Below are 23,517 nucleotides of genomic sequence, written 5' to 3'. Positions count from 1 at the left end.
TTGCTATTTGCTAACATAACTGCTTTAATGTCTAGATTTATTTTCAATGCCACATGTATTTTGCAGGAGGTTTCACACTAATTGAGTGGTTCAGCATTGCATAAATGGGGTAAAAATTTCGTATTCACTCCAAAGAATATTGGCCTGTAGGTTTGTGTTGCAATGGATTTAAAGGACGTCTGTCGTATGTCAGAGGGTGTATTGTCATAGTGGCTGTGCTAACTATGTGGCATTTTTTTTTTTTTTTAACTCACACCAAAAACATAAAATGCATTTGAATAAAAAACAGTTTACTAGTCAAAAAGAAATAAAATTACAGGAATGATAATCTCTGCAAGAGTTTACTTTGTGTCAGCTTGTATTGAACTTTCATCTTGTATTGAAATGTATTCAGGTTGTTATGATGATGGTCCGCACCACAATTATGTTTTCACGAGATTGCTGCATGATGTAATAGCAAGGAAAGATTGACTTTAAAAATGTCAGGTTTTTGCCTGCTGGCAGTAGAAGTGATAGTGTTCAAATAAATATCTATTCTCTCATTTCACCATCCTCCTCTTCTTCTTCCACTCCCCTGATATACATCACATTGTTACATCTGAAAATAGAACGCAACACCTCAAATAATTACCCAGAATTTCATGACCATGTATTCTTTAACTTGTATTAAATGTACTGACAAAAGTTTTATGAATCAGAAGATGCACTGAACAGTTATTACTAGGGTACAGTATAGATTGAACATGCACCACAAATCGCATGACAGTAAAAATCATTAAATTTTGCAGCAGTGACAAGTTCTGGGTTTCTATCTCCACAAATGCCACGAATTGTGAAAATTCCTAGTTCCGGAAATTAATAGTTTACAGTAATTCCTACATGATACTGAAACGTAGATCTTACCTGATGAGAACTTCGCCCAGGTTTCCTGTCAATGTACCATCAATAAATTCCTCTGTGTTTGCAAGCTGAAATATAAAATGCATAATAATGGAGGCTATTATGTGGCTTTCAGAGTTGGTAATTTTGACATTTTTAAAAAAATTGTGGTATTAAAATTAGTTAATATTTTGAAAGCACCTCAGTCCTAACTATCAACTTGAAATTTTTAAAAATCCAGTTGCTGTAATCCACAATAATATACAACTCTGAACTAAAATCTAGTTAAAGTCTGCATAGAAAACTGCTTAAAGTCGTAACCGATAATCAATAAACTGAATTTGGACACACAATGGCACTGAAAGTTATCAATATTTTTAAAAATAGTTTATAATGTTAAAGACATACATTTCAATGGCTTGTGAGTAAAAATAATTTCAAGTAAACATTGAGTTGTGGATACAGATACTTTATTTTTGGTACTGAACACTTTCTCCACGAATATACAACAGGCTATATATCTAGTGGCCAAACAACTTAATGTGATGCAATATTTTTAATTTTCCTCCATGCCAGAACAGTTTATATATAACAAGTCATTGAAAATGACACAGTCCCCGTTATATTAAGTTCTCTTTGTGCTCGTCATATTAAAGCAGAGGGGTTGTCGCGAGCATGTCCTTGAAACTTGAGTTCCAAGTGACGTATACAACAGATTGTTTATTTACATCAAAACACGTGCTCCGTGCATTATGCATAGTTGAGAATTTCAAACTCTGGCAGCAAAGAAAGGAAATGCAGTCCTGGCGTTTGAGGGCGCGAACGCATGCGCAGATTGACACAACTTGAAGGCTGGTATCACAGAGAATAGAAATTGTCAAATTTCGTCATAAATGCGTAAAATCTGGAAAAATATATGATTTACATGTAATCAGACAACATTTTGCGATAGTTCAATGTCTTATAAGCACTCGTAACTAGTTTGGACAAGGTATTTTGAGGTATGATTTTCGGCAGCTAGAAAAATGTGTGCATATTTTGGTTCCTCTCTTGTCTTATATATAGTGCAAGCTGATCGGCTAGCTGTGGAATCATAGCCCTATGTTGCCGACCGCATTATTTACGTGACTGACTCTGGCCGGCCCATAGGGCTATGGGGCCTTGTGCGACTGAATACCGGTTAAAATCCACATGCCAAATTTGGTCGTCGCGAAAATCACATTTTAAGACCTTCGAAAGTACTCACTATGTTTATTTACTTCCAAACAATGACCAGAACCTATTTGCGCTGTGAAATGATGACGGTGGTCATAAAAAATTGACTTTATTTACCGTACACAGAGTCGCAGAAAAATAACAAGACGAAAGACGCCATTTTGGACCACAGAGTTACGCGAGACCTATAGCAAATTACGCGAGACCTATAATTTTGTACCACGTGACCGAAATCAGTAGATAAATTGCGTTTATGCAACTAGTTTCTATTATTAAACAATAATCATACAATTATAAATACTGTATGTGATTGCTTTGTTGGAAAAATTAGAATAACGGGAAGAGTGAGTTTTATTCTTCCACCACTGTATCACATGACCGCCAAACGAGATTACATTTATTCTGCGCTAGGCAGTGTGGGATGTCAATGGCTGTCGTTTTCTCGTAATTTGCTTGGTTTCCGCGGTAATTGTAAAATATCACAAATTATTGCTTATTTATAAACACAAATTGCAAACAAAAGTTTGTATGTTATTCATCCAGCTATCAATTCACAATAAAGGTATGTCACACCATCGTAATCGAAAGCAAAAGCGATTTAATTTACGTATGCCAGATTTCTGTTTTTAAACGGTGATAGATCCCGTAGCTCTATGTTCGACGTACAACAACAAAATTAAAAAAAAGACGTCCAAATGAAATTGTTAGGGCGAAATTCGATTGTAGGTCGCACCAAAGAGCTACGGAACCGCAGCTAGCTGATCGGCCAGAAACAAGTATTAGTGATTTTTGTGGTTTTGGAGCGTGATGATTAAATTTAATAACATGTGCTTGCTTTACATTACTAAACTGTTTTAATTCCATAATTTCTATTATTTTGAGCAAGGGCAAGGTCCTGTACCGGGACATAGTCGCACGGCCCCATAGACGTCCACGCATTGAGACGAATAGATCGTCAAGCCCCTGCGGTATGGACATAGTACATCCACGGTGTTTGTAAATTGCGATCCATTGCATTGTACCATTTGATGCTAATCTGTTCATTAGTGCAGCATATCTTGGGAGAGACTTGTGAACATATATTAATATTATAATATCCATTATAGGTGTATTTATAGACACTTATAAAACGAACTGACATTAGTTGAGGGGGTTTTAATCAGGATCCCATTGTTTACAACTGTTGTGGGGAATAGTCTTTACAACCAGAAACAGCAATGGTCGTATGCTAATTAACAAAATATTTTATCATTTTAATGGTAGATCACAAAAAAAAAACTTACCTGTAAATTCATATATCCATCAACTGATACTAGATATCCCTTGTACTCCATTCCCCATTTTAGTTTGACCATCACAGGTTTGCCTGTCAACCCATTTAGGAACGGTTTAGGATTCAGTGGTAATGTCTTAAAACACAACAAAACAAAATAAATGCAGTTATGAAAATGTGTAAAATAAACCTGTGTAAAAATATATCCATACAACAATGCATAAAAACTGTGTTACAGTATGTCCCGGGAAACGGAAAAGGTAAAACAGAAAGAGTATGAACTCACCGCAGCCATTGTAAAGCATGTGAAATCAGAAACAACGCTTCCTGTACGTTTTGAGTCTGCGCAAAAGGTTATGGTTAGTTGTTAGAGTCCCTAGCTTCTTGAGTATAAATTCGACAAAGAAATATTAATGAACGTTTCGTCTTTATTTGGAGCGAATTGTAAAGCTATCTACCTACAACAAGTACGGAGAAGTTATGAACACCTGAAAAAATAGTCTTTGTTTGTTTTTTTGTTTTAAAAATCATGAAAGCGCGTTTTCATAATTGGAGGAGAGAAGTACAGAATCAATAACTCGAGGTACGCTTCCGGTATTTCAAATTTTGTTGTGTTCAAATACATTGCACTAAGAAAGGTGTTAGAAGTATGGGTGTTACGTGGTAAGTACGCACTGTGGATATCTTTAACTTTTATATTCAGCGTTTTATGTGCAATTAATAAAATTGAGCAATATAATTAATAATTATTTACCATCTTTGATGAGGGCATTGGTCGATGCGCATTCAAATAGCGTGTCACGATCGTGGAACTACCTCTGCAAAGCCATACATAGACCTTTAGGATCCAATGTAGAGCAATCAAATAAGTAAAATGGGAACATTATGGTGTTTAGACAGTACTGTGTAAAAATGGAAAATAACTGCTGTAATCAGTAATGTAGTTTGATTCATCATGTCAACAATACATTTGTCATACATGCAGTAGTTGGCAACAAGTTTTAAAATGATATAATATAATGCATTATAAAGTATGTTAAATTCAGCACACACAAGAAAAAACATGACTACGCCATGATGGAATTTATGTAGCCCTGCGTATACTGCTGTGTGTACGGGGACGTTCGGTTGATAGATGTACCCCACTACAGCTCTGCGTACCTCCCTAGACAAAGTCCTGGAGCGCACCAGAGTTGTTGTGCAAGTTAAAAATAAGTAGTTTCCAAGCCGAAATCGGATGAAATGACGATAGTTATCCGTAACAACCATTACAAAAATATCTGAAACTGAAACGTCAGATGTATTCTAAAACAGGGACTCATGTTTTGGGTTCCATCACTCTGTGTTTATCAGTTATGCATAGACTGATTTTGTTAAAAGTTGGTACAAAAGTATAGCATAAAGGTATACACATGCACTTTGAATTGTTTATTGTTGTGTTGGATTTTAACCGACCGGTTGTCATTTTTGTCTCCCAAATCACCAAAAACATTAAGATGATGCATATAATTTTTGTGGAGGCAGATTAAAATATCAATTCAGCCAAACCCCCCCCCCCCCCCCCCCCCCCCCCCCGTAAAAAATAGTAATTGACAATGACTTGTTTTTATTATGAAAATATATCTAAAAATTATATTAATAATAATGATCATTTACCAATACATATACTTCTGTACAAAATCTTTTGGTACACCATGTTGTACAATGAATTATTGCCTAAGTGATCTTATTTCAATTTGTATTTGTCTTATGTTTACTACAGTGTATGTCAGTGGCCAGTACCAGATAATAAAAGCGTACAGCAAGTTGTTGATATGATTGCCAAAAGAGTGGAACTTCTGGGCAGTAATAAAAGTGGAACATTCTGTGTGGACTGTGAGACTTACCAATCATCCCCTATGATGAGTAAGATAATTTCTGTTAATTTGATATGAGCTACTGGGCGGTAATGATGTAAAACTAGTTACCTAGTTCAATTTTTATCTATTTATAAAAATAGAATTTTTGAACCAAAGTGATCAAAAATATTTACTAAAACTAGAAAACCAGGGATATTGTTGTGAATAATCTACGTGCATCCAAGACATATAACATCAGATTCATGGTTCTAAAGAGGCAATATCAAAGGTGATAACAATGACAGACATTGGTTACACTTCAATTTAGAATGCCTTTCTCGTTAGCTTAAAAGAGGACCTACAATAAGTTACCACTTACTACTTCAGTTTTGTATACCTGTAACATATGGTGCAGCATGAACAGAATTGTGTCGTTGACTGTCAACATTCAGTTAGTCTACCATTTTCTTTTAGTGCTACAGAAAACAGTACATATAATTCACAATTCAGAACAACCGATGACATCATATGCAGTCATGGAAGGTCCAGGAAGTGCAGCCAACTGTTTGGTAGCTGATACTATGTTTGATCAAATAATGCAAAGACTTAAGGGGTTTTACATGCCAAAAAAAACACCCAAAGTGGAATCTAAAGGACAGCATTATGAGCTTGGTGATTTTAACGTGAAAATTGGAACAGTGACATTAGGTGGACATGCCAAAGGTATTCTACTGGAGGTAAGGATCATACACTGGCATAAGTACTGTACACTTTGAAGTGGATTTACAATGATAAACTCAGCGGTTTCACAAATGCATTTAATAGGTCATCATCCTGTAACAACAGGCCAAAGAAAAATAAAAAAGACTTACAGCAGTGTGATCGGCGTAGGTGGTCAGGGAGGAGACAAGAAAGTAGACGGCCAATTTGGGCTTATAGCAGGCCATGTGGCTGACAGCTGGCTCTTAACGTAACCCCTGAAACTATTTTTGTGGTAGAATACAATTTGGAGTGGGTTTACAATTATAGACCATTTTTGTGTCAAAAGGCTGATTTGTATGTTTTTCAGCTAGTAAACTAGTACTTGTTTCCCTGCAGTTTTTCTCTGTCTAGCTTGTAATTTCTTGTGATAAACAAAGCCACCACACCCCCCACCCCCCCATGATTTCAAATGGTCGACCCCTTAGAGAACTGTTGAAACAAAAGAGACAAGCCAAAATAACATTACACTGTCATGGTGGAATCTTGTGAACTGTTACAAGTCTAAAGCTGGTTTACAAACTGTATATGAATACAACTGTCGTAGTTACAGCCTGCAAACAAATAATGAGCCACCATTTTCATATTTTTTACATACCTACACACCATAATTCTTGTTTATTTGTTTTGAAGATGGTGAATAATAAAGGGATGCATTGACCGATTTTGTTTTGTTTCTTCCACAGATTGAGTACACACCCTGTGTTGTTGTCTTAGATTGCTGGAATCTTCTGACAGAATTCATGCAAGGATTCATGGCATCTCATACACCGTCTTTACCCAGTTACCTTGCCAACAGACAAGATGCAAACTACACACCCATGGATACAATTATGCAATATTTAGACCATTTCAATACATTCACAGGCAGAAAAGTTGTACAGCAGCCAGCAAGATAGTCACACATTTTACTGGATTTGTATTTTTCGTTATTTATTACAATAAAAAAACATTGTTTTTTAATAAAATACAAATAAGCTTGCTGGATCAGATACTATAATCATTCATTGAGCAGGTGATGGATGAAGGTACCATTAAAATAACCAATACATAAGACTGCAGTGTAGTTACCCCAAGTTTCACCATTTGTTGGTTCCTGGAAAAAAAACAAATTTTAATTTCACAAGACAAATATGTGAAGAGCTTCTGTTGCTCAGTTCTTACAATTATATGCTCCTTATTCCAATGAAGAGTACCAAATTAAAAGTGCCCAGACAATAGTACAGATTCCTAATTATTATTAAAACCCATACTAGTAATTTTCGGCCAATCAGAATGCTCCATTGTAGGACTTGATATGCACTGTCTACAGTTTTACTGTGCTAAGAAACCAAAGGTCGTGGATTTGAACTTGAATTTTAAAAGTGAAAGCGAACCTGTAATGCATTCACGCACTGCACATAAATGATCTCAAGAACTTTATAGCATATTTGATTGCTTGGCATGGTCCTCTTTACCATTACATATTTCATGCATAATTGTTGAAAGGAATACCTTCAAACGTATAATTTAACTATAGATGGTTTGGGCAGTGAGTTTTAAGTCAGGTAAAGCACTTGCCCTCTGACCCTTCTGGAGATCTCCAGGCTCAACATTTTATCTTTGGTCGAACTTCATATTCATAGTGTCTCTGTACTCTGGCTTTTATCCTCCACTAATGAAGTGTACCAGTTTTGTAATTAATAGTTCGAGGTCAACAATGTACAAAAGCACATGTCATTAATATTTCTACAATACGAGTATGTTGCAAAATCCTCTCCGCTAGGACAAAGATGATTTTAAAAGAGCAAAGTAACAATGTGTGTACCTTTGTTATTCAGTTATGGCTGTGCTGGTGCCATGACGTCAATATCTGCAAACTCTCTTGCCAACCATATACCACATCCGAATAATAAAAGGTTTCTTATAAATGCCCTGTGAGTGAAAACAAAATGTTAATGAAAAGAAATTCCAAATACGAGTCTGTGAACGAACGAGGTCAGTCCTGTTTAGGGCACAGGTTTAGGGTTAGGATCCCAGAGTCTGACCCGTGATAATCAAAACAATGACAGTGTAGTTTTCAACGATTTGATACAGATCATGAATCTGTTTAGCGTTTTATAGTACCTTTTTGTTGGGTTCTTATATAAATCTGCAATAGCGGCAGTCATGCTTGGTTTCTGTGGTCCAGTGCTGGGCAATGCTTTCTTCTCGGGTGCCATTTTCATACCACGTACCCCCTAACTACGTGGTAATAATATTGGGTTATAAATTTGATGTGTGTCGCCCTCTATAGGTGAAATATTGCTGTGTAAAATAAACATAGCAATCAATCAGAAATAATATGAAAATAACATTTAATGTGTCAATATTTGACAAACAAAGTTGCGTGAATCAAACCTTGAAATATTGTGGATGTGGTAAGGTTAACAGTAATTAAAAAAATAAAAGTTACGTGGTCACGGTGTACCACTGAATTTACATTTACTTTAATTGGTATTTCAAGAGCAGATACGTGAAAATAGTGGGCAACGTATAAAACAATGGTTTCAATAGAAATAGGAATTCAGTCTTCAATGGTTTGGTTGGTGTCTATGTATCGTAGCTTCCACCACTTTTTATTTTGTTTGCCAACTTTCTCCTTCCTTCTTGTGGTGTAACGTTCTATTTCTTCAATCCCTTTAACAAAAATCTTAACATTTACAAATTCTGGTGTTTTTGTTGACAACTACATACATAGATAAATCTTTTACTCATTTTTTTTGAGTAACCCAATTTGTTGATTTATTATATGATTTTATTGGTACAAGCTGCAAGACTAGGTACATGTTGAAGCCAAGCACAACCTACCGGTTGACTGTTACTGTACAGAGAGCCCAATGAGTACATGCCCCATTCACCTTCTGTAACAAAATCCCAATGAGAATATCCGTTCAATAAATATTAGTTTTGGTGACTATGAGGGCTTGTAAAAGGAGTGCTGACGTACCTCCGCAAATGACAAAACATTTCTCAATTGACCCATAGTTTTCGCATAATGTTGCAACTAACTAATACATACGCTTTTTGATAGTTAAAGTAATTAAGTTATTTCATTTCAAAATTACAAATACACAGACAAGAAAAGAAGGAAAAGGAAAACAACTAGAAAAAAAAACAATAAGTGTGTAGTAAACAAATAAACTGCCCTGTTTGTATTCATATATATATACAAAAGTAAGTTGTAAGAAAAGAAAACACCCACAATCTTGACCCAAGCGGGGTATCTTTCCGTTGCCTCCAATTTCCTAGCCACATTGCTTCAATCTTATTAAAATTAATTTTTAAACCTGACAAAAGTGGGAATTGGTGAAGAAGAGTTAAGTTAAGAGGTTCCCAGCAGCATAAATGTATTCATTGTTAGCTTTCGCTGTACAAACGAAAAAGAAATTTGATATTTTTTTTCATCATAAAATTTGCATTAAACAATTGACATAATAGAAAACACTCCCTGTACATTAATCCCTCAAAGGCTTGAAAAGAAAAAACAACAACAAAAAACATACTAACATACTCACTTCACTTCCAAAACATAGAAATAACGTTGGAAGCATGTCTTATGGTGCAAAATTGGTCCATTTTTTTCTAGAAACAGTATTTTTTCTTATATAAATAATATTTTCTATCTTTCTTATATTATAGCTAATTTCAGCTTTAATGGCAACAAAGGATGGTAACTCTTTCTTTTAATTTTGCTTGTATAGATACACTTTTTACAAATTATAATTAAATGGTTCAAAAGGTCCAAGAAACTTTCATCACCTAGGAGAATCTGTTTTGCTGAAAAGTGGCTGGGGGCACATAAAACCTTGTCCAAATATCTTGCACCACTTGACTGTCACAAAAAAGATGTTTCACTAAAGCTATGGCAAAATGTACACATGTCAAAAATAACTAAAGGTGGTTGAAAGTGGTATAGCATAGTATTTGTGTACAGGATGTTATGGTTTAATTTCCATTGAAGTTCACGAAGAGTGCTGCAAATTGTAACGAGAAAGGGCATTGAATAGAAAAAAATCCCATCCAGGTTCCACCACCAACAGGTCTCTAAAGAAGGACTGACTAGATGGAGTAATAAAAAATTCAGTGGAGATGTGTCGACCATATGCACTGATTGGAGGATCTGGCCGCACATAATCTGGTCTACTCATTTTCCAGTCTTTAGGGATAGCCGCAATGAGACACTGTCATCGTAGAAACTGAATGCGGTTTAAACTTAATGTATTTAAGTCATTCCAATTTGTAACCGTACCCTCCTCATTAAAGATGTCAGCTATATGAACAATTCCCAGATCCTTTTAAATCTGAATAAAATATAATTTTATTTTGAATAAGAATGTTTGTATTATTCCATATAATCTCATATGCAGGGAAAATAAACTCGTTCTGTATAACATTAATCCATACATTTAGCAGTTCCCAATAAAACGGTGGTAATGTAATATGTAGTGCATTTATTGAGAAGATCTAGGAACTGTTTCAATGGATGAAAAAATGATGACAAATACCTTTTAACCTAGTTAATTTTAAAAGCTTTCTGCATAGCACAAATATCCAACATCCCTAACCCACCATGGCCTATGTCACCTGTCATAGTATTACGAGAAACTCTATCTCGACCCCCCGCAAATAAAGGAGAATATTTTTGAGTTAATCTTTTTGACATCAGATTGATTAATATTAATCACATTTAGAATATAAAGGAATTTGGGCATAACAACAGATTTATGATTTGTATTTTACTACCAATTAGTGTGTGAGGTTTCGCATATTCCATAAGTTTAAAACTTTTTCAAGACTTTTAGTTGGAACAATTAAGTTTTTTCTGATATGCAGATGTAAAGTTGTAAGAAAAGAAAACACCCACAATCTTGACCCAAGCGGGGTATCTTTCCGTTGCCTCCAATTTCCTAGCCACATTGCTTCAATCTTATTAAAATTAATTTTTAAACCTGACAAAAGTGGGAATTGGTGAAGAAGAGTTAAGTTAAGAGGTTCCCAGCAGCATAAATGTATGATATAAAGCAGGTGAGGTCATCAACATACGCAGAATGTTTTATTTCAAAACCACCAATATTAATCCCCCCTCAATTCATTGTCATATTGTTTCCAAAGACAGAATGAACAATATAGGTGATAGGGGATCCTTCTGTCTGACCCTAGAAAGGGAAAAATAACCTGTTGACAGCCCTCTATTCATAATACAACTAGATGGATCTGAATAAAAGGCCGGTACCCAACTTAACAAAGAGGAGCCAAAGTTGCATTTACGTAGACAACTGAACATAAAATCCCATTCAAGGCTATCAAAAGCTTTTTAGAAATCAATAGCTAACAGCACCCCATTTTTATCATAATCGTTTCTATATTCTATAATTCCCTCATTCACCAATTGACCTATTCTGAATATATTAATTTATCCACCTAGCAGCAATCATATAATCAACATTAAGTAATGCTACTGGCCTCCAAATACATATATACTTTTTATCTTTGCCTGCCTTTTCTATAAGTGTAATTACCACCTGTGACTGACTGACCTGTGACATATGCCCTATAGTTGTTGCAAAATTTAGTGATTTAACTACATGGGGTCCTAATAAGGGCCAAAACGCTAGATAAAATTCTATGGTCAGACCTGGAGTTTTATTTTTGTTCATGCTATTTAGTGCATTAAGCCCCCCCCCTGAACCGTAATTTCCCCCTCACAAATCTTTTTAGTTTTCTGATTGGGCATTGGAATATCATTATTGTTCAAAAAGCTTTCAGCAATACTTGAATCGTTACAGTCCCTGAGTTATAAAGACCAGAAAAAGGTAAAAAAACTCAAATTGAACTGCATTTACATCAGTCATAATTTCTCCAGAAAAGACCAGAAAAAGGTAAAATATTTCAAATTGAATTGCATTTACATCAGTCATAATTTCTCCAGAAAAGACCAGAAAAAGGTAAAATATTTCAAATTGAACTGCTTTTACATCAGTCATAATTTCTCCAGAAAAGACCAGAAAAAGGTAAAATATTTCAAATTGAATTGCATTTACATCAGTCATAATTTCTCCAGAAAAGACCAGAAAAAGGTAAAATATTTCAAATTGAATTGCATTTACATCAGCCATAATTTCTCCAGATGAATGAAATAGCTGAGTGATTTGAGATTTTTTGGCATTTTGTTTTTCAAGACGTAAAAAATATTTTGAGTTTTTTCTCTCATTTCATACCAATCAGCCCGAGCACGAACGGCTGCATCATCAAATAGATGGTCATTTTGCACCTTTAGTTCCCGTCGGGTATTTTCCATGTTTTTAGTTCATCAGACTCACAAGCACTAGTGAGGTAATTTGCTGGTGTCGTTCCCGTTCCCTGTGGATTATATTCTGATTCCCAAATTGTCCTTGATAAGCTGCATAATCAGGAGAAGACTATTGTTGAATTTCCGGTATGAATTACCTAATTTGCCCTTTTTATCCCCAAGAGTGATGGTAATAGATAAATGGTCAGATAAAATATTTGGAATTATATCAGAAGTATCCACTGATATCTGGAGGGAGTTGCTTACTAAGAAATAGTCAAGACGACTTTGAATAAGCACTGGATGTAGCCTACTAAACAATTATGTTGTAAGATGTTAGTAATCGTGGGCAACATTCCTAGTATTTCCGGTCTGAATGCAAATTATGATAAGTGTAAAATCACTAAAACATACGAATTTCCATACACAGACTTCACGAAGGCGATCGAAATACTGCAGCCATGGAGGGGAGGGGCACAATCCCTCTATGATAGAGGGACTGTGGGAGGGTTATAACGTTAAATGGTAAGATTGTTATAGTCAAATCATTAGTTATTTCTCAGTTTGTAAATCTTTTCATGTTTCTTTCCTTCCTGCCTGTACAAACATGTTTTGAAATGTTTTCTATCTAATCAACTTCTGTTTGCATGGAGTCTCCATTATATGCTCATTTTGTGAAGAGATTATTGCAAACTATTTTGGGATTGAGGAATTGTATATCTGGCAGTTTTAGAATTCAGTTAGAGAATGGTTATATTTGATTACAGAATTTAATATTTTATTAACTGCTACATAATGTATTCATCCATTTACTCGTTAAAGGGCGGCAGTCGTCGTGCCGCGTCCTGTTCGATATGGGGCTCATAGCGACGTATACAACGCGTGTAAAATACATTGTTTATTTACATGAAATTCGAACACGCGCTGCGCGACGACCACCGCGCTTTAAATATCAACAGACGTCACACTCCACTGTCACATTCTATATGGGTGCATATTACTACACACTTTCATTTTATCTTATTATATATTTCCGTTACTAACTTCAATTTAGACCTTTTTTAGTTTTCGTTTAAACTATTAGCCATTGTAATTTGGTTATTTTTTATTTGTAATTTTCTTTGGTAATCTTTAACCTTCTCCAGTAGGTTATTATGAGTTAATAAATACTTCACCACTGTTTTAATTTTATGAAACATTCATAGATTGGGTAATTTTGTAGTGATGAACATTTCACTGTCACCAGGACATGAAGTCAGTGGCTTTTACGAAAGAAACTGATGATATGGCTTACAATATACAGCACATGACATGAGTGCAACTGTTGGCAGCCCTAGACCCTTTCCACCCACGTTCATGTGGCACCCAGGTGGTACAAATTGGTGTAGTGTAAATCTGTCGGAGATTCATAATATATATTTGTATTCGTTTTCATATTGCTAATATTATTATTACATGTCATTTCGCTATAGTTAATTCGTTTTACCTTTCGCATGAAGGATTCCTCTGAGTAATTCTCGACCAATTAGAATCATTTAATTTCAGCCAATCATTTTACTCTGTATTGTATCTTTTTCTCCCGCGTACTTCATTTTGTATTTCCCGCTTACGTGTTTTCTCTCACGTTCGATTCGCACCTATATAAAGGGCTAGTTTCGGAGTTTCGGGGCTCCTTATTCATGTGTTACATGTTTCTATGCCAGTTTATCCAGCAATAAACCATACCGTGTTTTGCATCCACATTGACTGTTTTATTCTGCCATCAAGTTCAACTGAAGCGTATTATTATACCCCACATAATTTGGTGACCTAGACCAGGATATCTCAGCTCAACACGATGTCAGAAGAACAGCCACCACAGAACGCCGCTGCTGATGCCCAAGCAGTGGAGACGACAAACGCATTGGCAAAACTGAAATTGAAGCGAAGGAGTCAACGAGGGCAGCTCACACGACTTTTCAACAAAGCCGAAACCCAGAAGAAGCAAATCGCCGACGCGGAAGGCCGGGAAAATAAGCTTACAGAGATTGAACAACTCGTCGCGCTCCACTCTCTCCTGACCGACCGCTACGCAACGCTCATCATGCTCGAAGAACAAATTCTCGAACTCACTGAAGAAGCACTCTTTGATTCAGTCAGCGAAGAGAGCTCCGAATATACTGACGACGTATTCTGCAAGAATCACGCTCTGAACGTTTTCATTAACAAGATGAAGACAGAAAACGAACCGCTACTTGACACCGCAAGCATCGCGTCCGCCAACTCATCTAGAGGCACCTCATCGACAGGTACATCGTCTACCTCCTCAACAAAGACCGTCTCGCTACCCAAGATCGTCCTACCACAGTTTGAAGGTGACGTACTGGAATGGGCTAGCTTTTATGACATTTTCAGATCTTCGATTCATTATGATGACACTCTCAGCAACGTACAAAAGTTCACCTACCTACGCACCATGCTAAAGGGCGAGGCAGCGCGAACTATTGCTGGACTATCTCTCACTGATGGTAACTACCACCACGCTATTGAACTGCTCTTGGAACGATACGGACGTGATCACCTAGTTACCGAGGCACATATGACTTCGCTCTGGCAATTGCAACAACCCACCAGCGACATAGAAAGTCTGCGTAGATTTTATGACGCGCTGGAAGGACATATCCGTGGTCTACAAACACTCGGAAAACCGGAAAGTTCTTACGGTGACCTCCTCGTTCCGATCATCCGCGACAAACTACCGGCAACCATTCGAAAGCAAATCGCTCGCGAAATCGGGGGAGAAGCTTGGAGTTTACCTAATCTACGTAAAGCACTGCTACGCGAAATAACCGCGATCCAATCCGGGAACCCGCTCGACGAATCGTCAATCAACAATTCACGGTATCAACCGGACATTACTGCTACATTTCATACAAATGTGCGATCTCCGAAACGCGATCCGAAATTGCGTAACACCAGCGCCAAATGCACCTACTGTAAAGGAACACACTTCACTTCTGCATGTCGCGTAGTAACGGACATAAACAAACGTTGGGAAATAGTCAAACGTGACAAACTTTGTTACAATTGTTTGGGAAGACATCGAGCATCGGAATGTAAATCTAAGTTCAACTGTCGTACATGTAAACGAAGACACCACTCAACACTACACCAAGAAAGCCAACCCGTGACGGACGTTGCAACATCTGATACGAATCCAAATTCACCGGTTCATGTGACATTGACAAAACTCAACGACACCCACAGGAACTCGCCAAATAATACATGTCTGCGTCCCGTACTTCTCAAGACTGCTATTATTCCGATATCTGTAGGTAATAGCCAGCCACTGCAAGCTAACGTACTTTTCGACGAAGGGGCAAGCCGTTCATTCATCTCTCGTAAGTTTGCTAACGATTTAAACTTATCTCCTACACGCACTGAACAAGTATTTCTTTCTACATTTGGCGACAATACTGATCACTCACGAGCGTTAGACTTTGCTAGTGTCACAGCACACGATTTGTCGGGACATACTTCGAATATTGACGTACTGTTCATCTCTGAAATATCGACTAAACTGACAAACCACATCACTGAATCTATTCACCACGTTGATTATTTGCGGGGACTAACATTTGCGCATCCAGTCACAGAAGATAAATCATTCTCTATTGATTTACTTATCGGCGCTGACCAGTATTGGAATTACGTCGGGGATAACGTTATCCGCGGCAATGGTCCTACAGCGGTTTCGTCCAAATTCGGATATTTATTATCAGGGCCAGTTGACAAGGGTCAAAGGTCAACGAACGCAGATGTAAACATACTACACGTCTCTACCGAATCGCAACAACTCGACAGCAAACTCCAGCGTCTCTGGGATTTAGAAAGTATCGGTGTGACCGACGACCCCTCCGCAGAAGTACGTATGGATTTTGAAACTTATCGTGACACTCATTTGCAAATTGAAAACAAAAAATACATTGCGAGATTACCATGGTGTGATAACCACCCACCGTTGCCTACTAATTACGACGTCACAGTTAGTCGAACGCGCGCCATGCTCAGACGTTTGTCTCCTGAGTTACTCGACGCATACAACTCTATCATCGAACATCAACTCAACCGCGACTTCATCGAAGAAGTCTACAATGATGATAATACTGTCGGACATTATCTACCCCATCGCTCGGTAGCAAAGGACTCTACTACAACCCCGATTCGTATTGTGTACGATTGCTCTTGCCGCCGAAACGCCAATTCCCCGAGTTTGAACGATTGTCTCCAAACCGGGCCTTCTATGATTAATGATTTGCCAGCCATCTTAATGAGGTTCCGTGCTAACAATATTGCGGTCTGTAGTGATATTGAGAAAGCATTCCTTAACGTGAGACTGCATCCCGATGAACGGCAATTTACCAAATTTCTGTGGCTGACAGACGTGAACAATATCGACAGTCCACTCAAAGTGTATCAATTTAAATCTGTGCTGTTTGGTGCTGTGTGCTCACCTTTTATCCTGAATGCTGTGATCAAAACTCATTTGGATAATAACTGTGATATTAATACTGCCAATCAAATGAAAGACAACATCTATGTCGATAATGTCATTGATGGAGTCTATTCGGAAGCAGATGCTGTTAAATACTACAGTGAATCTACGAGCCTCATGAATTCTTGTGGATTTAATTTACGTGCTTGGTCATCGAATTCTCATGATTTGTGTGAACTTGCTACTCGAGATAACAAATATGAGCCCGCCGACGAAGTTTCTGTGCTTGGTATGCGTTGGAAAATTACATCCGACGTGTTGACACATTCTCGTGTTAACAGTCAACCTCAAGTCGCGTCGTTTATTACAAAACGTGACATTGTAAGTTTCACAGCGAGTGTATACGACCCGCTTGGATTAATTTCACCGGTATTGGTACGCGCCAAACTATTTATTCAACTTTTGTGGAAGTTGAAATTGGAGTGGGATGAACCACTAAGTCCTGAACTTTACGAACAATGGATCTTAATTGCTGAGGATTTAACCGCTGCTCGTGATAATCAAATCAACCGGAAATATTTTGACAAGACTTCTCCAGGTGATACCTATCAAATGCACACTTTCGCAGACGCGAGCACTTCCGCGTATGGTGCTGTTGTGTTTCTTCGTCGCCAGCACGAAACGGCTCTTGTCATGTCAAAGACACGAGTCGCCCCTAAATCGGAATTATCTCTGCCGAAATTGGAATTAATGGCTGCACTGATCGCTACGAGACTCGGTAAACTCGTACTGAATGCTTTATCGGACAAATTCAATATAACTGAACATTTCCTGTGGTCCGACAGTCAAGCGACCTTGCATTGGATTAATAGCAGTAAGAAGTTGCCAGTATTTGTTCAAAATAGAGTGCAAGAAATACGCGACTTCACACAAGAATATAAATACTGTCCAACCGTGGACAATCCCGCGGACTTACTAACGAGAGGTATATCAGCTAATGACCTCCGTTCAAACCCCAAATGGAATTATGGGCCGTCATGGTTACCAGATCAACAATTGTGGCCAACATGGGATGTGAACAATGCTACTCAACTACATGTCAACATCACGAAGGAAGATGACGACCTCGTCAACCCGGATACTACTTCGCCAGTCATCAACGCACAAACCGCTCGTCAAGAGACTGATGAAAGTGACAACTCCGGTGTTCAACGTATTATTGACATTTCCAGGTACAATTCACTCGATAAACTGTTGCGTGTGACCGTCTACGTACTGCGATTTGTTAACCGTATAAAACAAATCACTCGCCAGCCAAACTCGGACAATAACAATGATATAATCACATCAACAGAACTTAAGAACGCTGAACTTCTGTGGACAAGAAATGTCCAATCTGAACATTACGGGGATACTATCCATGCGTTACGCGAACAACGACGCAAGTTCGGACCGCTCATTCGTCAATTGAACTTATTTCTAGACGAGAAGGAAATACTTCACTGTGGAAGTCGTATCCACAACGCACCGCTCGACTATGTGACGAAATACCCGATACTGTTACCGTCATACCATGCATATACACGACTAATTGTGATGAAAGCACACGAACTAAATAAACATTCTGGTGTCCAGTCTACAGTGACCCAGATTCGGCAACAACACTGGATACCCAAAATACGCCAGGTTGTACAGAGTATACTGAGAAGTTGTGTGACGTGTCGCAAGGTCGATGGAAAACCGTTTTCCAACCCCGTTCAAGCACCGCTACCATCATATCGCGTAAATATGATGCCCCCATTCGCCGTGTGTGGAGTTGACTTCACTGGAAGTCTCATAACCAAAACACCTGATGGAAAAAGAAATAAAGCCTACGTTTGCTTATTCACTTGTGCAGTGACACGCGCCGTCCATTTGGAAGTTATACCCGACCTGTCAACAAAGACATTTCTACACGCTTTCCGTCGCTTCGCTGCAAGACGTTCACTACCCAGTCGTATGTTGTCCGACAACGCGTCCACTTATATATCCGCCGCGGAAGAAATACGCAATCTACTCGATACTTCAGAAGTTCGCGAATATCTCGCTTCGCATCGCGTCGAGTGGACGTTCATCCCGAAACGAGCTCCATGGTTCGGAGGATTCTGGGAAAGGTTAATCGGCATAACCAAGAACGCCATCAAAAAGGTTTTGGGCCGTGCGCTAATCACCTTTGATGAACTTTCTACCATAGTTACCGAAATCGAAGCTACTGTTAATGATCGTCCATTAACATACGTGTCTTCCAGCATCGAAGACAACGTCAGTTTGACACCGTCTCATCTGCTCAACGGCCGGTCATTGACACAGTTACCATACATAAACATTACCGACGATGAACTTTATGACCCCGATTATGACAGTCATACGAAAGTCAACAAACGATATGAACATTTAGTTCGTCTACACATACAATTCTGGCGTCGATGGCAGACAGAATATCTCACCGCACTACGCGAACGTCACCCTACTACCGGTACAAAGAACAATACTATTAAAGTAGGTGATGTTGTCATAGTACACGACGACATTAATCGCCGAGTAAAGTGGCAACTTGCTATAGTAAACAGTCTAGTTTACGGCAAAGATGGACTTGTCCGGTCAGCTGAGGTGAAAACTTCCAATGGTCATATGTCCCGCCCTATTCATAAATTGTTCCCGCTGGAAATTGTATCGAAGGAATTGACATCATCCAGCGATGACACAACGCAACCCACTGCCACAGATGGTATCACTAACATGCATGATGAAATCAACATCCCTACCAGTGGAAGTACAGATGATATACCATTGCCACAACGCAGATCACATCGTGACGCCGCAGCTGCCGCCAACGTCAGACTCAAAGATTTATTCTGAACTTTAGTGAAAATCGCACTAGATCAGAAGTTTACAAGTTCAATTTGTGTTCCCCTGAACTTGAAAAAATGAACTAATAGTTATTAGTGAACTCTTTTATCAATCGTTATTCGTTTATTCTCATATATATATATTATTCCCGAATGTGTACTTTTTCTCAAAGTCGGGAGAATGTCGGAGATTCATAATATATATTTGTATTCGTTTTCATATTGCTAATATTATTATTACATGTCATTTCGCTATAGTTAATTCGTTTTACCTTTCGCATGAAGGATTCCTCTGAGTAATTCTCGACCAATTAGAATCATTTAATTTCAGCCAATCATTTTACTCTGTATTGTATCTTTTTCTCCCGCGTACTTCATTTTGTATTTCCCGCTTACGTGTTTTCTCTCACGTTCGATTCGCACCTATATAAAGGGCTAGTTTCGGAGTTTCGGGGCTCCTTATTCATGTGTTACATGTTTCTATGCCAGTTTATCCAGCAATAAACCATACCGTGTTTTGCATCCACATTGACTGTTTTATTCTGCCATCAAGTTCAACTGAAGCGTATTATTATACCCCACAAAATCCACAGTCAGCTGGCGCACACGTGATAATAAAATAAATGCGATATTTACTATATGGGGGCCGCCATCTTGAATGCAGCATAAAACTAAATAAGAGACAAGTTGTGAAAAGCGTTTTTTAAGATTCCTACAAATCTGGACAAAAATACTAATCTTTCACAAAAAAACGATCCATTGGGGTTATGTAAATTTCCTTTCAAAGGTAATTGTTAAAAGTTTCACCACTAATTGGAGTTCAGAAATGGTTCTTTCTGTGCACCTCCCTGACAGTTTGAATTCTAGAGCAAAGAATGTAAATCTACTGTAACTTATATTTGTGTCGCAAATTGATTATTTTAGTATAAAATTTGCTACCAAGGGTAATTCAATTTCTTGCTCATATGCTTTTTCTTAATGGTCACTTTGAAGTGGTCGTGAGAAAGCGATTATATGGTGCTATGCAGCTGGTTTTGTACACGTTTTCCTCTCTTATACTAGTATATTACAATACATGTAGTTTCAATGCCGCATTGCACATGTGTGAAACTTCTAGAATGTACTATGTGACGATTGCACCTTTTGCGACGGTTTATCCTTTACTGTGTTTATCAGCTTTCAATCCTGCTTTCTGTAATCTTGTGTATTGTAAAATGTTTTTACTTTATTCATGTGCTTTATCCTCATTGCATTGGAGTTATAACCCCTGTTGAGGTTGTTTGGTGCGACCGAGATACGATATGTAATCAGAAATAACAATAAAAATACATAAATATAGAAATAGCTTATACATGTACATTCATCTGATTCTAATCAGATTGAACCTCGATAGGAGATCTCGTTCAACTCCCACAATAACCAATCAGAGAATGCTTTATAATTTATATGTAGCCATTGTTAGATTTGCGCACACATGGTATAATCACTGCATACTAGGCCAGGGCGTACAAAGCCTTCCACACAGGGAGTAGGACAAATACTTCATTAAAAAAAATCACAAAATTATATTTGTTATTTACTATCCAAGATTGAATTGAAACCATATCGGTAGAATGAATGAATGAATGTATGTATGTAAGATACTGAATTTGACTATGAGAAACTGGGGAGACGGTAGATTGGGAAAAATAGAATCAACACAGAAAACAGAGAGAAGTTGTTTTCCAGCCAGTATGTCACACGTCATAAGCAGGAACGTCAATGGACCTGACCACGTGACACGATGTGTCCAATGAATCACTCGCTTCGAACCGTGCCCTCTATAACGCCCAGCCTCAGTTTGACAAATCAACAACAACACACATTTATACGCAAACAACGCTCTGCATCACCTATCGTAGTTCGATAAGACTGTGTCTACTATTACCAAATTGTCTTATCCCGGTTTTTTTATTGAAGCCGTCACAACGAAATGAAGGTATCTGTACGAGTGTACGATGACTGGGTCGTCGTACCAATCAAAGGCGATACAACTGTAGAATCTCTCGGCGAAGAGGCACTGCGTCGTTATAGAAAAAACAAACCAAAATGCAATGCCAGTTTAATAGAAAATGCAAAAGTTACTGAACTTCGGTTGAGTCAGGCAGGGAGCTTACTTGACCCAGATGATACTGCCCAAGATGTACTAGAAAACAACGAATTTGTAACTGCAGGTAGGATTTCTAATAATACAAAATAAATAGTGTTTCCCGCCAAAGAGAAACAACACCAAGTTCATCATGCATGTGTAAGTCTAGCTGCGGATCCGTAGCTCTATCTTGCGACTGACAACTGTTTTACCTTTTTCTTTATTACTTGGACGTCTTCTTTTCAAATTTTGTATTGTAAGTCGAATATAGATACTGCGGGCCAGCCAGATACCGACGACCAAAAACGGCCCTCAGGGGGCTATGATTCCACAGCTAGTGTAAGTCGAGAAGTGAACACTGATTCGGCAGTGGCAGTTGTTTCTCGTCCTTATGGTGGCCCACATTTTTGAAATTTGATAGTAGTGTACCAACCTTTTCTAGTCAACTAAATGTTACTCACCATTCAAGATAAGTTATAGTAAATATAGCGACCAAAATCACCCCTTTTGTAACTTAAAGGGGCCCACAATTTGAAAATAAGGTGTTGGATCGTGAGGTGGGGTGGGGTGGGAAGATAAAGAATCATCTGCTATTACGAGGTTATCACCTGATGTAATTTGTCCGATCATTCGTCAATTTGACTTTGTGAGAAATTGATATATTCATGAATACAAACTATAACTCAAGGTTATTAATACTTTCAGTACTATGTCATATTCTGATAATCAATTTTATATAGGAAAGTGTTTTGTTAATTAATAAGTTATATTAAAAAAATAATTCAATTTATCAAAAATAACACAAACCTTAGACAGCAACATCTTCTGGCAAATTAACATGTCGTGCTTTAGATGGTAATTTTTGTACAATTATAATGTTTTAAATATGCGTTCTCGTAGTTAGTTCAACCATTTTAATTCCTTCTGAGCATGGAGCTATGTTCTGAGCAATTTCAAGTTTTTCAATAAAACAAAACAAAACTAATAATGACATTAAATCCAGGTATGGCTTGTGAGGGCACTGTACCGCAGCAATAGGGACAGGCAGTTTGGGAGGTCAAAGAGAATAACACACACATACACATAGATGTCTTGGATCCATAAAGTAAGAAAAAGCAACCAACTGGCTTTGACATTGCAAGAATTAGAAAAAAAAAGAATCGCACACCCATGCTAAATATCATGATCTACCCATGTAAAAGAGGGTGGGGTGGGTGGGAGAGAAAAACACGACGTCTGTGGCTGGCTTGGCAATGCGAACTGAGTACTAAATTAAAAATTGTTGGCAAACCGATAGTTTATTTATTTATGCTGATAGGGCAGCATAGTCCATATGATTGGTAACAATTGAAATATGCAGATTTGACCTTTAAATCACTAACCTCCCAAAGGGCCCACTAGCTCCCCTGTATTTAAAACTTGTTAACATATTAACTTTGCCTTAAATCCAGGTACGGCTTGTGAGGGCACTGCATCGCAGCAATAGGGACAGGCAGTTTGGGAGGTCAAAGAGAATAACACACACATACACATAGATGTCTTGGATCCATATAGGGGGTAGTTTATTACTAAAGCACTATGAACTAAGAAACCAGTGTTTTCACAAGGAATATGCAAATTTATGCAAATGCTATGTAAATGTGAACATGCTGACTTTGAAAACACTTGTAACGTACATATCTAAAAACTACAAACTAAACTAATTTACTAAAGTCCCCAAAGATCCAAGACATTGTAGTGAGAGTAGTTGTTA

At 37.8% G+C, this 23,517-nt stretch overlaps 5 protein-coding genes across 5 annotated transcripts in view; 3 read left to right on the top strand and 2 right to left on the bottom strand.

Annotated features, from left to right (window-relative positions):
* Positions 1-269: 269 nt before the first annotated feature.
* Positions 270-3,723, bottom strand: LOC100370688 (small nuclear ribonucleoprotein F). The gene is made up of 4 exons (XM_002742320.3): positions 3,654-3,723; positions 3,378-3,503; positions 904-968; positions 270-598 (listed from the first exon to the last, which is right to left on the bottom strand). Exons 1-4 carry the CDS (start codon positions 3,660-3,662, stop codon positions 532-534), a joined length of 267 nt encoding a protein of 88 aa, XP_002742366.1. The 5' UTR covers positions 3,663-3,723; the 3' UTR covers positions 270-531.
* A 75-nt stretch (positions 3,724-3,798) lies between these two features.
* LOC100370391 (mediator of RNA polymerase II transcription subunit 20-like) lies at positions 3,799-6,941 on the top strand. The gene is made up of 4 exons (XM_002742318.3): positions 3,799-4,030; positions 5,130-5,272; positions 5,680-5,942; positions 6,651-6,941. Exons 1-4 carry the CDS (start codon positions 4,017-4,019, stop codon positions 6,861-6,863), a joined length of 633 nt encoding a protein of 210 aa, XP_002742364.1. The 5' UTR covers positions 3,799-4,016; the 3' UTR covers positions 6,864-6,941.
* LOC144344605 (mitochondrial import receptor subunit TOM6 homolog) lies at positions 6,871-8,218 on the bottom strand. Its single transcript, XM_078006465.2, has 3 exons — positions 8,071-8,218; positions 7,772-7,878; positions 6,871-7,060 (listed from the first exon to the last, which is right to left on the bottom strand). The coding sequence occupies exons 1-2, from the start codon at positions 8,169-8,171 to the stop codon at positions 7,785-7,787; spliced, it is 195 nt and encodes a 64-aa protein (XP_077862591.1). The 5' UTR covers positions 8,172-8,218; the 3' UTR covers positions 6,871-7,060; positions 7,772-7,784.
* A 5,893-nt stretch (positions 8,219-14,111) lies between these two features.
* On the top strand, positions 14,112-19,646 carry LOC146747839 (uncharacterized). Its single transcript, XM_085497458.1, has one exon. It carries the CDS (start codon positions 14,112-14,114, stop codon positions 19,644-19,646), a length of 5,535 nt encoding a protein of 1,844 aa, XP_085353584.1.
* A 1,827-nt stretch (positions 19,647-21,473) lies between these two features.
* Positions 21,474-23,517, top strand: part of LOC100371442 (histidine ammonia-lyase) — a 39,261-nt gene continuing 37,217 nt past the window's right edge. Inside the window, exon 1 of the mRNA XM_006825925.3 lies at positions 21,474-21,849. Coding sequence (XP_006825988.2) covers positions 21,609-21,849 — 241 coding nt within the window. The 5' untranslated portion in view covers positions 21,474-21,608. The remainder of the gene's footprint in view (positions 21,850-23,517) is intronic.

Source organism: Saccoglossus kowalevskii, chromosome 3 (assembly GCF_978046115.1).
Source record: "Saccoglossus kowalevskii chromosome 3, keSacKowa6.1, whole genome shotgun sequence".
NCBI classification, from domain to species: Eukaryota; Metazoa; Hemichordata; class Enteropneusta; family Harrimaniidae; genus Saccoglossus; species Saccoglossus kowalevskii.
This window is presented reverse-complemented; position numbering and strand designations above follow the sequence as displayed.

Bases quoted from the DNA above. Each gene is read 5' to 3' on its own strand.
- LOC146747839 (XM_085497458.1), top strand. From the start codon at position 14,112: ATGTCAGAAGAACAGCCACCACAGAACGCCGCTGCTGATGCCCAAGCA.
- LOC100370688 (XM_002742320.3), bottom strand. The intron at 969-3,377 runs GTAAGTTTTTTT...TTTATATTTCAG, and splicing joins ATGGATATATGAATTTACAG to CTTGCAAACACAGAGGAATT. The intron at 599-903 runs GTAAGATCTACG...TTCTATTTTCAG, and splicing joins CTGGGCGAAGTTCTCATCAG to ATGTAACAATGTGATGTATA.
- LOC144344605 (XM_078006465.2), bottom strand. From the start codon at position 8,171: ATGAAAATGGCACCCGAGAAGAAAGCATTGCCCAGCACTGGACCACAG. The intron at 7,879-8,070 runs GTACTATAAAAC...TTTCACTCACAG, and splicing joins TATAAGAACCCAACAAAAAG to GGCATTTATAAGAAACCTTT.
- LOC100370391 (XM_002742318.3), top strand. The intron at 5,273-5,679 runs GTAAGATAATTT...ATTTTCTTTTAG, and splicing joins CCAATCATCCCCTATGATGA to TGCTACAGAAAACAGTACAT. The intron at 5,943-6,650 runs GTAAGGATCATA...TTTCTTCCACAG, and splicing joins CCAAAGGTATTCTACTGGAG to ATTGAGTACACACCCTGTGT.